Source organism: Centropristis striata, chromosome 16 (assembly GCF_030273125.1).
Source record: "Centropristis striata isolate RG_2023a ecotype Rhode Island chromosome 16, C.striata_1.0, whole genome shotgun sequence".
NCBI lineage: Eukaryota > Metazoa > Chordata > Actinopteri > Perciformes > Serranidae > Centropristis > Centropristis striata.
In genome coordinates, this window is record NC_081532.1 from 11,265,624 (window position 1) to 11,280,927 (window position 15,304).

A 15,304-nucleotide genomic window follows, 5' to 3' on the forward strand; every position below is an offset into this window, starting at 1 on the left:
ACCAAAACTGCACATTAACAATCGAAGGACTCAGCCTTTACAGCAGTGCAGTGTACTTCTGTGCAGCTAGTTACACAGTGCTACATATCACTGCTCCTCTGTACAAAAACCTCCTCAATGCACATTCTTTTATCTCTGTATTATAGCTCACAGCCTGATGCACCTGTACTTCTTCCTTAGCGGTTTCTCTTTACCTCTTCACACAGAGTCATATAGTGGTGGTTTACATGATGACTATAATGTTAAGAGTAGGAGGAGGATGAACTATGACACCACCCACTTAATGAAGGTTTACTTAAAGAGGAGGTTGGATATAACCACCAATACACTGAGGGTATCTTTCATATATCTTTCAAATGAACAATAAAAAACTACCTGCAAATAAAATAACAAAAGACAACATGATCATTCTATTCCTTAGCATCCATTTAAACGCTATACTAGTTTCAGGTAATGGCAAAGTTTTTGACAACATGTATTTGAAGTTTTATATTACATTGCTGAATTTACCAGTGTTCATACACTGTTTTATTTTTGGTTGATGTCTTTTTAACAGGTTCCTCTCTCAGTGACCAAGTCTTCCAGACTCCAGCGGACATTTACAACAAACCAGGAGAAACAGCCAAAATCAGATGTTCACACACCATTGAAAGCTACAACCAAATCTTCTGGTACAAACAGTCAAAAAAACAGCTATTGCTCCTGGGATATGTATATATTGACAATGCATTACCCGAGAAGGAAGTGGATGTGAAGATGGAAGGAAGTGCAAATAAAGACCAAAACTGCACATTAATAATTGAAGGACTCAAGCTGAACAGCAGTGCAGTGTACTTCTGTGCTGCTAGTTACACAGTGCTACATATCACTGATCCTTCGTACAAAAACCTCCTCAACACACATTTTGTTTTATCGTTGTATGACATCATCTTGCACCTGCATTAAATCATTCTAACCAACATTGAGGGCTTTTTTCTCCTATAAAGATCAGATTTTAATGGGAGGTCCTTCTGTGGAGCAATGCAGTATTTAACCTGAGACACTCATCATGTCTGCTGTGGCTGCATCTGGTGCTGACAGGATCCCTATGATGACTCAAGTTCTCATCACATTTGTAGTCACATCTTTGTGGCTTCAAGGTATAAAGATAAAAATGTATATGTAAAGCGTACAGATGTTTAGATTTTAATTTTCAATTTGTTGCATACATTTTTTGACATTGGTCGAATGTATGTTGATGATTGAGTGCATTAGATTTCTATTTTTTGTATATATATTTTTTTTATAATTGTAAATAAATTATAAATTGTTATAAATGTTTTTGCTTACACCAGAAAATTTGTTTTAAAAAATGGAAACAGAAATGATATCTTACTGAACATTACATTTGTTACGCTGTTAACAGAACTTTTTCACAAGAAATACAATTTATATTTAATTAAATTTTGTATTTTCTCCACACAGGTCACTGCCAGGATGTGACACAATATCCTGAAGTCAGTTGGAGTTACGTTTCCAAATCTGCAGAGATGAACTGCACCCACAAAAAAGATATTACTCATAACCAGATGTACTGGTTCAGACAGCGTCCAGGGGAGGCCATGACCCTCATTGTCTCCATAACGTTCGGTGGACAGCCAGACTTTGGGGGGTTCTCTGAAACCAAATATTCAGCCATAAAAGAAAAAGTAGAGAGTGGGGCTTTTACTGTGAAGGACTTGCAGCTTGAAGACAGCGGCGTTTATTTTTGTGCCGTCAGCAAACACAGTGATGTGAAAGGTATGAGCTGCTGAACAAAAACTGGTTGTCAATAAGTGAGTGTATTAAAAACCAAATGCTGGCTTTTATTTCTTTCCAGCAGGTGGAGCTGGAGCTCCAGAAACACTCTTTAGCTTAAAACCTAAAGCAGTATGGAATATGATGTAGCTGGTTTAGATTTGATAAGAGGGTGTTGATAAAGAGCCTACAGCAAACAGAGCCATTCAGTGTTTTGTGTTCGTTCAGACAGGAGGTCAACATGCTAACAGTAGTGTTTTTATCTTGGCTCATTGGTAATCAGTGTTTACCATTCAGGAATACCACTTCATCCATAGTTTCTGCATTTCTCATTGATTTTCTCTTTTTTAGGTGTATGTCTGGGTCTTGATGTCCGTCAGTCTCCCTCTGATGTCATCACAAATCCTGGAGAGGTGCAGATTTTCTGCAGCCATGATAAAACTGACTACAGGGTGATGCTCTGGTACCAGCGTTCACAAGGAGACACAGCTATGAAACTCATTGGATTTTTGTATTTTAAAGAAGTCACAATGGAAGAGCAATATAAAGATGATTTTAATATATCTGGAGATCTGGGGGGAAATACAGCAAAGAACGGCTCACTTATAATCAAACTTCAAAAACAAGAGCACAGTGCAGTTTACTATTGTGCAGCTCGAGAAGCACGCTGACAAATATCCCCTCTGAACTTTACAAAAACTCTGCACAATCTTTAATCATCAGTGGTTTATAATAAGACATGGAATAATCTGCTCCAGACACCTGCTCTTGTGGTTGTATTTTTGCTTTGATGCAAATTATCATCATTAACTAACGCAGCTGTGTTTCAATTTTATTGGTTTATTCTCACTAAAACACACAACCTATTAGAGTAAACTTTTAATATGGAATGATTCTCTCAAACGCAAACCATCTTCTGTGGGGGAATCAGTTTTAAAGAGGAGCATACAGATATGAGCAACATGAAGCCACTCCTTCTTTCTACATCATGTTTGCTTCCTACTGAAATGTAGGAAATGTCAGTTCAGCTAGAAAGCTGACAGCTGATACACCGTCATCACTTAACTTATACTGCATTTCATCCCTGACTTCAGAGTAACTCAGGGCTCCATGTCAGATCCAAACATGATGATTCAATTTCTTTTTTGCTATTTTCTCACAGGTAAAAACGTATTTACTGTGAAGTAAGACCAGATGTACTGTATTTACTTTCACATCTTAAATCAATTATCTGTCCGCCTCTATTCACAGCAGGGATTTCTCTGGGTGTTCAGGTCCATCAGTCTCCCTCTGCTGCCATCAGAAAGGCTGGTGATGATGTGCAGCTTATCTGTACCCATGGGAAACCTGACTACACTGTGATGCTGTGGTACCAGCAGTCACCTGGAGACACAGCTCTGAAACTCATTGGATATACAGAATATAGTCAAATAAAGTATGAGGAATTATATGAAAAGCATTTCAAATTAACAGGAGACTTGAGTAAAAATACGGCAAAGAATGGTTCTCTGTTGATAGTGGATCTAAAAGAGTCTGAGCACAGTGCAACGTACTACTGTGCAGCTCGATATGCACGTTGAGGTAGATCTCCTTTCAACTAGACAAAAACTAAACACCATCCTTTCCCAACTGTGGTTTTGTGCCAGCTGCAGTCAAGTTCTTGCTCATGTGATTCCTACCTCACTCCCTCATGTCTCTGCTCAGGTTTTTTTTCATACTTAGTCCAGTCCTATAACCAGAGCCTCATACTCTTCCTCATTGTCATCTTCTTACAGAGAACTGAATCATGGGACAAAGATCTAGCCTGATTTGTTTTCTACTTTCTTGTCATCTTATAGGTAATGTTAACTATTCTCTAAAAGCTTGTAATTCATTTTCATGTGCAAGCCGATAAAGCCTAAAGTCTTGTCTCTTTTTGTAGGTTTTTCACTGGGGGTTCTGGTCAACCAGTCTCCTTCTGTCATCAGAAAGGCTGGTGATGATGTACAGCTTTACTGCACACATGGAAGATCAGACTACAGAGTGATGCTGTGGTACCAGAAGCCACCAGGACACACGGCTCTGAAACTTGTAGGATATGGATATGTTGAGTTCAAAAAAGACAGCGTGGAAGAGCCATTTAAACAACATTTCAACTTAACTGGAGATTTGAGTGGAGACCAAAAAAATGGTTCACTTTTCATAAACAATCTAAAAGCATTTGAACACACGGCAACGTACTTCTGTGCAGCCAGAGAGGCACACTAGATCAAACATCCATCTGCTCCTGACAAAAACCTGTTTCCCCTCCACTCTGAATGGAGGTTAGAGAGTACCTTATATTTGCTCTAATCGTGTGATGATTTGTGGTTTTACTTCACTTTGCCAAATTTTATCACCCTTGGGATCACCCAAACAGTTTTTATTAATTACACATATTTTATTCCTTACAGCTAAAGCTTGAATTCTTCTCAGCCAGTGGTTTCAAAAACACTGGTACAGTATCACAAAATATTTGTTACTCGGCTCCATAACAACACCAACACCTAAATAAAATGTAAAACTCTCCTGCCCATCAGAAGCTTTTTTGTAATAATTATTTTTGAACTTGGTGCAGTGTGTTCTGCATTTTTCATCAACATAAATTGTAGGCCAAAGTAGGCCATCGGTTTAAAAGTTTTCCACAAAATTCACAAAACAGAATGGCCTGAAAAGCAGAGTTTACTGCCTTAAAGAAAAAGGCAAACTGAATGAAAGACAGTTTCTTCATGTCAACTTATTGTCTGATTTCTCTACATCACTTCCTGTCCCTCCTTCTGATCCACAAAGCAAAGAGACTCCAACTGGTTCTTCACATTCTACAAGATGCCATCTCATGTCATCATTTCCATCATCACGGTCTTCTGGATTAAAGGTATTGCACACTAATTACGGCCACATTTTCTTATTTAGACCTAAAAATTGTTTATAGGTGGAAGAACTGATGAGAAATAGTTATGTCCACTAATTTTTGATTGCTTATTTCTTACTCCTGATTTCACAGTTACTTAATCCAGACACAATAATCTTTCATCCAGTGTTGGCAAGACACTACAGCACTACTTAACAAAGTGTCTTATTCTCTTACAGGAGTTTACCTCAGTAAAGAAAAACAAGTATCTCAGACTCCCACTGAACTGTTCTGGAAACCAAATGATGAAGTCAAACTGAGCCTCACACATCAAATCCCAAGCTATGACACCATCCTCTGGTATCAGCGCTCAGCAGGAGACACTTCCCTAAAGCTGATTGCTTACATGCGTTATAAATCTCCTAACGTTGAGCCGTTGTTTGAAAACCGCTTTAAGGTGAGTGGAGATGGGGAGAAAACAGCTTATCTTCACATCCTGAACCTGACGCACCCTGGAGACAGCGGAAAATATTTTGGTGCAGCAAGTATGCACAGTAATAAAGACAGTGACGCTCTCATACAAAAACCTCCATAATGATCCAGCAGATAACAGCACACCAACAGGAAACCACTGAAACCACGTGACACAGTATGATAACTGCCTTCAATATACTTTTTTGTTCCTTATATTCTCAGCAGGACTGCACTGAAATGAGATAGAAGTGGAAAAATGAATAAAAATGGTCACATTGCACTCTATTTAAACAGTGGAGAGAACACATTTTGTAGTGATGTTTTAAAGTTCGGTGAGTTAGAACTTGTACTTATGGGACAATTTCATGATAAATTTGTTTCAAGCTTAATAATTCGTTAATAAGTTGTCTAAATATGGAACGAAACCCAATAGATATACAATTAATTACATTACAAAGAAAAGCTGGTAAACGATTAAAAAAACGATTTATCACTCATCAAGTGTCAGTTATTTTCAGTTTAAAACATGGTTACAATGTTAATATTATTCCATTTAAAATACAGTTATTGATAACAAAACAATGATGAAAGAGCATTTGGACTGGCAGGTAATTCATTCATTGGCTAGTGTTGGTACTGTTCTCTTGCATCATCAGTAACAGGAATCAATGTGGTGAAATGTAACTTTAAAGTCTGAACGCACTTTACTGCATTTAATGGAATTATTCATCTTCTTGGATGTTAAAGAGCCTACAAGACATAACTGTATATAAGTGTTGGTAGAGAGTGAAAAAGGACCTGATAGGTAGTAAAAAAAAAAAAAACATAGCAGAAAATAGAGATGTCTTGTAGGATAGAAGAAGAATATTCTTATCAGATAGGGAGGGGGTTAATTGTCAGTTAATTCCAATTAAGAATGCAAAATACAGCCAATAGGTGGAGGCACATTACTTAGTATGCAGCTTTTATCATGAGGATGTGGTAATGAATCAACCCACACAGAGACACGACACCCTACCGCTGCACCCTGAGCCTTATTTTTCTCAGGGAAGTACTTTTCTCACAGCAGTGCCTGACAATGTCTTCATCTCTGCAGATCTTTGGATTTCTCTTCACCTATTTTTATTGTAAGCTATCTAATCTTACCTGAATTGCATAAAAGTAGCCACTATGTTATTATTAATAATATACTATGCTAAACAATTGTGCTCAGAATAAAAATGTTCCCGTTATTGTTTTGCATTAATAACTCTTTCTAAATCTGCTTTCTCCACAGGTCAGGTGAGCGCTGTTACATTTCAACAGTCTCCCGCAAAGATAGTGGAAGAAAGCACTAAGGTCAATATAACCTGCAGTCATGATGATACTAATCTTGCAGTAATGCTGTGGTATCAGCAAAGAATAGACAGTCTGTCTATGACCCTCATTGGGTATGGATATGCGAAAAGCACCCAAAACTATGAGGGTGAGCTTGGGAAACAATTTGAGCTGAAAAGAGAAGACCCAGTGAAAGGAACTCTGATTATACAGAGCACAAACCTGTCACACTCTGCTGTATATTTCTGCGCTGCTAGTACACAGTGATGTGGTTTAATGCCACTCCCTCACTAAAAACCCTCAGCCTGTTCCTGTATACAAGATGTGTGTATTTGCACAAGAGGTGGTGTCTCTTTTAATATACCATTAGAGGAAGCTGTGTTTCTCCTGGTACAACATAAATGTGAAGGATGTCTTCAGTCTTGATAGCGTTTCTTGTCATCCTGCTTCAAGGTAAAGGAATTTAATGCGAAAACAACAATTTAACTGTGTTGTCAATTCCATACAGCACTTACATGTTGTTTAATGTGAATGAATGTTTTTTTTCACTGTGGCTTCTGTATCAACACTTTCATTGATCTGTTTTTCCCACAGACCAAGAAAAGAGTGTGACGTTTCAGCTGTCTCATCGAAAAATAAGCAACAGCACAGCCAGGGAGGAAATTAAATACAGCCATGATGACAACGACAAGTATATAATGCTCTAGTACCAGCAAACAGAGAAGGAATTGATGCGCTTGATAGGATACAGCTAATCTGGCACTGACCCTGACTATGAAAAGCAGTTCAAAGATCGGTTTGAGATGACACGAAAAGACATCAAAACAGGAGCTCTGATTATTCCAAGTGCGAAAGTATCAAACTGCCAGTACACAGTGATGTGATTTAATGTCTCTCCCTCACTAAAAACCCAGCACCTTTTTTCTCTGTTGTTTTCATGCCGCAGAGCCTGAAAGAAATGCTGGAAGATTTTGCTTCAAACAGCTAAATGACTACGCTGACATTAACAACACATTGACTAAAAAAACACAATATTTTCAGGTGTTTAAAATCACAAACTCATGTGCACAAAGCTAGTATTTAAAGTCACACAGTGAAATGAGGCTGAATTTCTGGCTGCAATATACAGGCAAAGTTGTATGAAATTCTAAAAACGAATTTGATTACAACAAATCAATTTCAGCGTTGTATACATTTCAGAATTGTATACAAATCAAGTTCTCCAAATCCCAGAAAAGCTGACAGAAAAAGGAAACTAATATTATTTTTGTATATTCCAACCAGGGCTGTGTATTGGTACTGTAATAACCTTGCAATCAATACACACCAATATATAGGGGTTACAATTTAATTTATTGCAATAATATAAGCAGGAATATATTGCAATTTTATAATCTCATTCCTGGAAAACCGTCACCTCCATATGCATAAAATCTGAGTCTTCAAATCAGAATAGTGGTGTCTGCTTTTTCTTTTGTCACAGTCACTGCAACATTCAACTCCATAGAACTACTTTTGGTGTACTATGAATCTTTACATTCAACCTACTTATCAAGACTCAATACAGGTTTATTGATCATCTATCACAAAGCATAATATAAAATACTCAAGTGTATCAATATGATATACTATTTCTCACAAGCAAACATCATACTTATAAGTCATGCCAAAAACAACATCCAAGGGGAAAACAAATTTAGCCTCAGTTACTCAATCATGATGAGTAATCCTCTATTCACCAAATCTACAACATGAAAGTATAAAACAACCAAAAAGGAACCCCAAACGAATCATTCACAGTTAATGCAAACACTTTTAATAGGTGGATAATTAAATAAACACAAAAATAGCCAGCTGTTAACCAGACACACAACCACTGACTGAACAAAACCTGTACTGTAACTACAGCTACATGTAAGCACAAACACCACATTATGGTGAAGCTGTAATTCTTAAAATTGCAGTTTCATCATATCTGGTTAAGTGCACTGTCCTATATGTGGCCCTGTGGTAGTGTCCATGAAAAATTGTGGCCCCCTCCAGCATTTAAGTTGCCCATCCCTGACATAGACTGTGTCTGGTTGAACAGCATAACCGTTAGTTAACTTAGCATAACACAAAGCTGGTGAGCTTATCCAAGGACACTTGACAATGTCAAAACATAAACTCACATTATACATATTAGCACAAGTAGCGCATTCTTACCTTGGTGAAGCGAAGCTTTGATTCCTGGTGACACAGAGAGGAAACTTGTTGGAGACTATCAAGAAGAGAAACCAGGACATGAAATCTCCGGTTCAAACTTGAAGTGCGCATTTGCGGCTAACCGTTGACGTCAGAAAACAGTAACGTTCGTCTAACGGTGCGTTCAGACCGGACGCGTAGCGAATATTTCGCGCGACAAGATTACATAGAAAGTCAATGCAAACACGCGAATAGACGCGAATTTTTGCCGGCGGCGCGAATCGCGGGTTTCGCGAATGCCGCGATTGACGCGAATGTCGCGGCGCGAATGAAACAACGCGAATTCGCGTGAGTTCAATAAATTCAACTTTGGCGAAATATTCGCGTGACGCTGTGTCGGGACAGCCTATCAGCGTTGAGATTCTGGACGACAGTGTCCGAGATACATACCAGATACATACATGAGAGAGAGGAGAAAAGAGGCAGGAAGGAGGAGTGGGTCGGCAGGAGGGAAAAAGGTGGAAGTACTCTGCGATCCTCTCGCCGTGCTGAGTGCGCCTCCGGATGATGTCACTCACCCAGACACGACGGCGTGTTTTCCGACGTATCTCGGACTTCCAGAGCAGGTACAGGGTACAGGTACAGTCATGGTTGATGACAGAATGAAATGGAGGGAATTATTTGGCGCTAAATAGTCTCTTGGGCGAAAATTCGCGTCGCGTTACTCGCGCGAGTGACGCGAATTAAATTCAATTCTCGCGCGGATCAACTCGCGCGAGTAACGCGACGCGAAAATTCGCTACGCGTCCGGTCTGAACACACGGTAAGTGACTCCAATAGCAGCTTGGACCAGGTGAAAACAATGTTATTCCTCCACATTCCTGAAGCAACTGTTGGTGATACGTTTAAATAGAGAGACATTCTCAAGTTTTAGCATTACAAACTATGTTAAATCAGTTTTTGTTTGCTCCAGCTGGAGTTAGCGAAGAATCAATTTCCAAACTGTTTAATGAGTGGGCGGGGCGTAGTGTTTTTTAAAAAGACCGCCCACCGAGGTCAGGTGTTTATACAATCACATGTACAGGTGATTTAAATTTACTTTATGTCAACAATAAAATAACACAATACTCATAACACTATAACTAAACAAAATCATCATTATACATTTAAAAAAGCAATAATACATTCAAAAATATGAAAGAAAGGTAATCGGGCAATTGTCAATAGGAAGCTTTTCAAATTTGTAGTAGTACTAAGTAGTAAGTAAAAAGAAATGAGATAAAAATAGGTTTTATGCTGGAGCAGCATACACACACATACACAAACACAAACACACAGACACACAGACACACACACACACACACACACAATTAGACTATAGTTAAATGCATTACATGAAGCTTAAATACACTATACTGAACCTTTATACATATTCATTGGAGATTAGAAATAAAAGTGAACCACAATAGCAGGGATTTCTTTTCTTTTAATACGGAATCAGCTACAATCAGAGGAAGAAGGTGGGGAGGAGGAGGAGTGATATATGGAGAAGGTAGTCTTCTCTCATTAAGTGTTTGTCAGACCAGAGCAACATGCAGCTCCACCTCTGATTCCAGATTTCAGTCAGACTATATGCTGTATATATTTTTTTTAAACAATTGTGAAATTATTTATCACTTTTTATGCAAGTTTCCAGGATGCTTCCACCTCTATACTCATTTGGATTTTTACTGCTTGTGGTTACAAGTAAGTCTAATTTAATGTTACATGACTTTTTATGTCAAGATGTATTGCTAGAAATCACATTGCTTGGATTTAAACTTTACAATGACATGAATTTATTTGATTGACAGGAAAAGTGGAGAGCGTTAACTTTGACCAGTCCTCTCCTCAGGTGGTAAAGGAAGGGACTGAGGAGCTCAAGATAAGCTGCAGTCATGATGACAGCAGCCTCCAAACTATGCTGTGGTACCAACAGACCCACCGGTCTCTGAGTCTCATCGGATACACCCGCTACGGGGGTGAACCAACATATGAGGAACAGTTTAAAAACTCCACATTCCGGATAAAAGGAGAAGAAACAGTGAAAGGATCTCTGATCATTAAAACAGTCAAACTATCAGACTCAGCTGTGTATTTCTGCGCAGCCAGCACACAGTGATGTGGTTTAATACAACTGCTTCACTAAAAACCCTCTGCGACTTTTAACAGCTGCTGATCAGGGGCTTAGTCATCTGAGAACTAAAATATGATGCTGTTTATAGGAGCATGTTCATGTATTGTCTTGCTCTCTGATGGAACCTTTAATGAATTATATGATTAAATCATTGAACATGTAGCTTCTGCTAAATTAATCTACTATTAAAACAAATCATTCTTGCAATTATATAAACATAATTTAACACTTTATGAAACTTGTTGAAGAGTACAACAAGACGACAGCAGGACATAAAAACTCCGGTTCAAACTTGAAGTGCGCATTTGAGGTCAACCGCTGACTTGAGAAAACAGTCTAATGGACTCCAATAGCAGCTGGGACCAGGTGAAAACAATGTTAATCCTCCACATTCCTGAAGCAACTGTTGGCAATACGTTTAAATAGACAGTCATTCTCAAGTTTTAGCATTATAAACTATGTTAAATGAGTTTTTGTTTGACCCAGTTGGAGTTAGCAACAGAGACTATCAATTTCCAAACTGTTTAATGAGTGGGCGGGGCTTAGTGTTTTTAAAAAGACCGCCCACCGAGGTCAGGTGTTCATCCAATCACATCTACAGGTGATTTAAATTTACTTTATGTCAACAACAAAAAACAATCATAACACTTTAACTAAACAAAATCATCATAAATGAAACATAAAAAAATAAAGAAAGCAATAATACATTTAAAAATATGGAAGTAAGGTAATCTGGCAATTATCAATGAGAATCTTTTCAAACATTTTTTAAGTAGTAAGTAAAAAGAAAGTAGATAAAAATAGGTTTTATGCTGGAGGAGCATACACACACACACACACACACACACACACACACACACACACACACACACACAATTAGACTACAGTTAAATGCATTACATAAAGCTTAAATATACTGTACCATATACATATTAATTTGTGATTAGAAATAAAAGTGAACCGCAATAGCAGGGATTTCTTTTCTTTTAATACAGAATCAGCTACAATCAGAGGAAGAAGGTGGGGAGGAGGAGGAGTGATATATGGAGAAGGTAGTCTTCTCTCATTGATTGTTTGTCAGACCAGAGCAACATGCAGCTCCACCTCTGATACCAGATTTCAGTCAGACTATATCCTGTATTTTTTTTTCTTAAACAATTGTGAAATTATTTATCACTTTTTTATGCAAGTTTCCAGGATGCTTCCAGCTTTTTACTCATTTGGATTTTTACTGCTTGTGCTTACAAGTAAATCTAATTTGATGATATATGACTTTTTATTTCAAGATTAATTCCTTATAATCCCATTGCTTGGATTTAAACTTTACAATGACATGAATAAATTTGATTCACAGGAAAAGTGGAGAGCGTTAACTTTGACCAGTCCTCTCCTCAGGTGGTAAAGGAAGGGACTGAGGAGCTCAAGATTAGCTGCAGTCATGATGACAGCAGCCTCACAACTATGCTGTGGTACCAACAGACCCACCGGTCTCTGAGTCTCATCGGGTACACGGTCGTCGCGGGTGAACCAACATATGAGGAACAGTTTAAAAACTCCAAATTCCAGATAAAAGGAGAAGAAACAGTGAAAGGATCTCTGATCATTAAAACAGTCAAACTATCAGACTCAGCTGTGTATTTCTGCGCAGCCAGCACACAGTGATGTGGTTTAATACAAGTGCTTCACTAAAAACCCTCTGCGACTTTTAACAGCTGCTGATCAGGGGCTTAGTCATCTGAGAACTAAAATATGATGCTGTTTATAGGAGCATGTTCATGTATTGTCTTGCTCTCTGATGGAACATTTAATGAATTATATGATTAAATCATTGAACATGTAGCTTCTGCTAAATGAATCTACTACTAAAACATATAATTCTCACAAGTATATAAACATAATTAAACACTTTATATAAACTTGTTGAAGAGTACAACAAGACGAAAGCAGGACGTAAAAACTCTGGTTCAAACTTGAAGTGTGCATTTGAGGTCAACCGCTGACTTGAGAAAACAGTCTAATGGACTCCAATAGCAGCTGGGACCAGGTGAAAAAAATGTTATTCCTCCACATTCCTGAAGCAACTGTTGGCAATACGTTTAAATAGACAGTCATTCTCAGGTGTTAGCATTATAAACTATGTTAAATGAGTTTTTGTTTGACCCAGTTGGAGTTAGCAACAGAGACTATCAATTTCCAAACTGTTTAATGAGTGGGCGGGGCTTAGTGTTTTTAAAAAGACCGCCCACCGAGGTCAGGTGTTCATCCAATCACATGTACAGGTGATTTAAATTTACTTTATGTCAAAATTAAAACATACTCATAACACTTTAACTAAACAAAATCATAATAAATGATACATAAAAAAGTAAAGAAAGCAATAACACATTTAAAAATATGAAAGAAATGTACTCTGGCAATTATCAATGAGAATCTTTTCAAAATTGTTTTTAAGTAGTAAGTAAAAAGAAAGCAGAAAAAAATTGGTTTTATGCTGGAGCAGAATACACACACACACACACACACACACACACACACAATTAGACTATAGTTAAATGCATTACATAAAGCTTAAATATACTGTACCTTTACCTTTACCTTTCCCCACCCACCGCCGTGGGCACATTCTGGACCTGGTTTGTTCCACTGGCCTCAATATTGACAACCTCTCACACACTGACCTCACCATCTCCGACCACCTGACCATCATCATGGACATCAACATTCCCAGCCCCCAACCCAAACAAAACCGCATTATAACCTTTCGCAACCTCAAGTCTCTCTTTCCAACCACCCTCTCCACATGCATATCCAACACCATAGCTGACTCCACCCTCCCTGAAAACCCAACTCCAATAGACCTCGTCAACCTGTACAACCACACTCTGTCCACTTGCCTCAACCAGCTTGCTCCCATAAAAACAAAAAATGTCTCATTCACTCACTGTGCCCCCTGGTACACTCCTGAACTTCACCAACTAAAGAAACAGCGCAGAAAACTGGAACGCCTACACAAGAAAACTGGACTCACTGTACACTACCAAGCCTACAAAGACCATATCCACCTATACAAGTGAGCACTAAACGAAGCCCGTTCCACCTTCTACTCCGGCATCATTCACTCTGGCTCCTCCAACCCCCGCACTCTGTTTTCTACAATAAACAAGCTCCTCAAACCTATGGACCACATCTCACACTCCTTCACCCCGGAAAAATGCAATAACTTTCTATCATTCTTTCACTCAAAAGTTGACAACATACACAACCAGCTTGCCACCTCCTCCTCCGTCAGCCTTAACCCACAACTTTCACCTCCTTCACTAACAGACCATTGTCTTTCTTCCTTCTCATCCATAACTGCATCTGACCTCTCCAATATTTTCTCAAGCATTAAACACCCCACCTGCCCCCTGGACCCCATTCCCTCCATCCTCGTCAAAGCTTGCCTCCCCTGTCTCACTCCACTCATAACCAACATAATAAACTCCTCCCTCACCTCTGGTACGGTTCCCTCCTGTTTCAAGCTTGCTGCCATCACACCCATCCTCAAGAAGCCCGGCCTGGACCCTGATAACCCCGACAATTTCAGACCCATTTCAAACCTCCCATTTCTTTCGAAAATTCTAGAGCGTTCTGTTGCCGCTCAACTTCAGCACTACCTCCACTCCAATCAACTCTACGAAATATTCCAATCTGGCTTCCGTACCCACCACAGCACCGAAACCGCTCTACTTAAAGTCACCAACGATCTCCTACTCGCCTCTGACTCCGGCTCCCTCAACATTTACCCAGTTGGAGTTAGCAACAGAGACTATCAATTTCCAAACTGTTTAATGAGTGGGCGGGGCTTAGTGTTTTTAAAAAGACCGCCCACCGAGGTCAGGTGTTCATCCAATCACATCTGCAGGTGATTTAAATTTACTTTATGTCAACAATAAAACATACTCTTAACACTATGAATAAACAAAATCATCATAAATTATAAATTTAAAAAAGCAATAATACATTCAAAAATATGAAAGAAAGGTAATATGGCAATTATCAATAAGAATCTTTTCAAAATTGTTTTAAGTAGTAAGTAAAAAGAAAGTAGATAAAAATATGTTTTATGCTGGAGTAGCATACACACACACACACACACACACACACAGACAGACAGACAGACAGACAGACAGACAGACACACACACACAGACACACACACACACACACAATTAGACTATAGTTAAATGCATCACATAAAGCTTAAATACACTGTACCTATATACATATTAATTTGTGATTAGAAATAAAAGTGAACCACAATAGCAGGGATTACTTTTCTTTTAATACAGAATCAGCTACAATCAGAGGAAGAAGGTGGAGAGGAGGAGGAGGAGGAGTGATATATGGAGAAGGTAGTCTTCTCTCATTGATTGTTTGTCAGACCAGAGCAACATGCAGCTCCACCTCTGATACCAGATTTCAGTCAGACTATATGCTGTATTTGTTTTTTAAACAATTGTGAAATTA

At 38.6% G+C, this 15,304-nt stretch overlaps 1 gene segment (V, D, J or C); it reads left to right on the forward strand.

The window, feature by feature from the left end:
* The first annotated feature begins 369 nt into the window (after positions 1-369).
* LOC131987933 (T cell receptor beta constant 2-like) overlaps positions 370-15,304 on the forward strand; it is a 52,581-nt gene continuing 37,646 nt past the window's right edge. Inside the window, 2 exon segments of the C gene segment in view lie at positions 370-450; positions 557-855. Of these exon segments, the coding sequence occupies positions 402-450; positions 557-855 (348 nt within the window).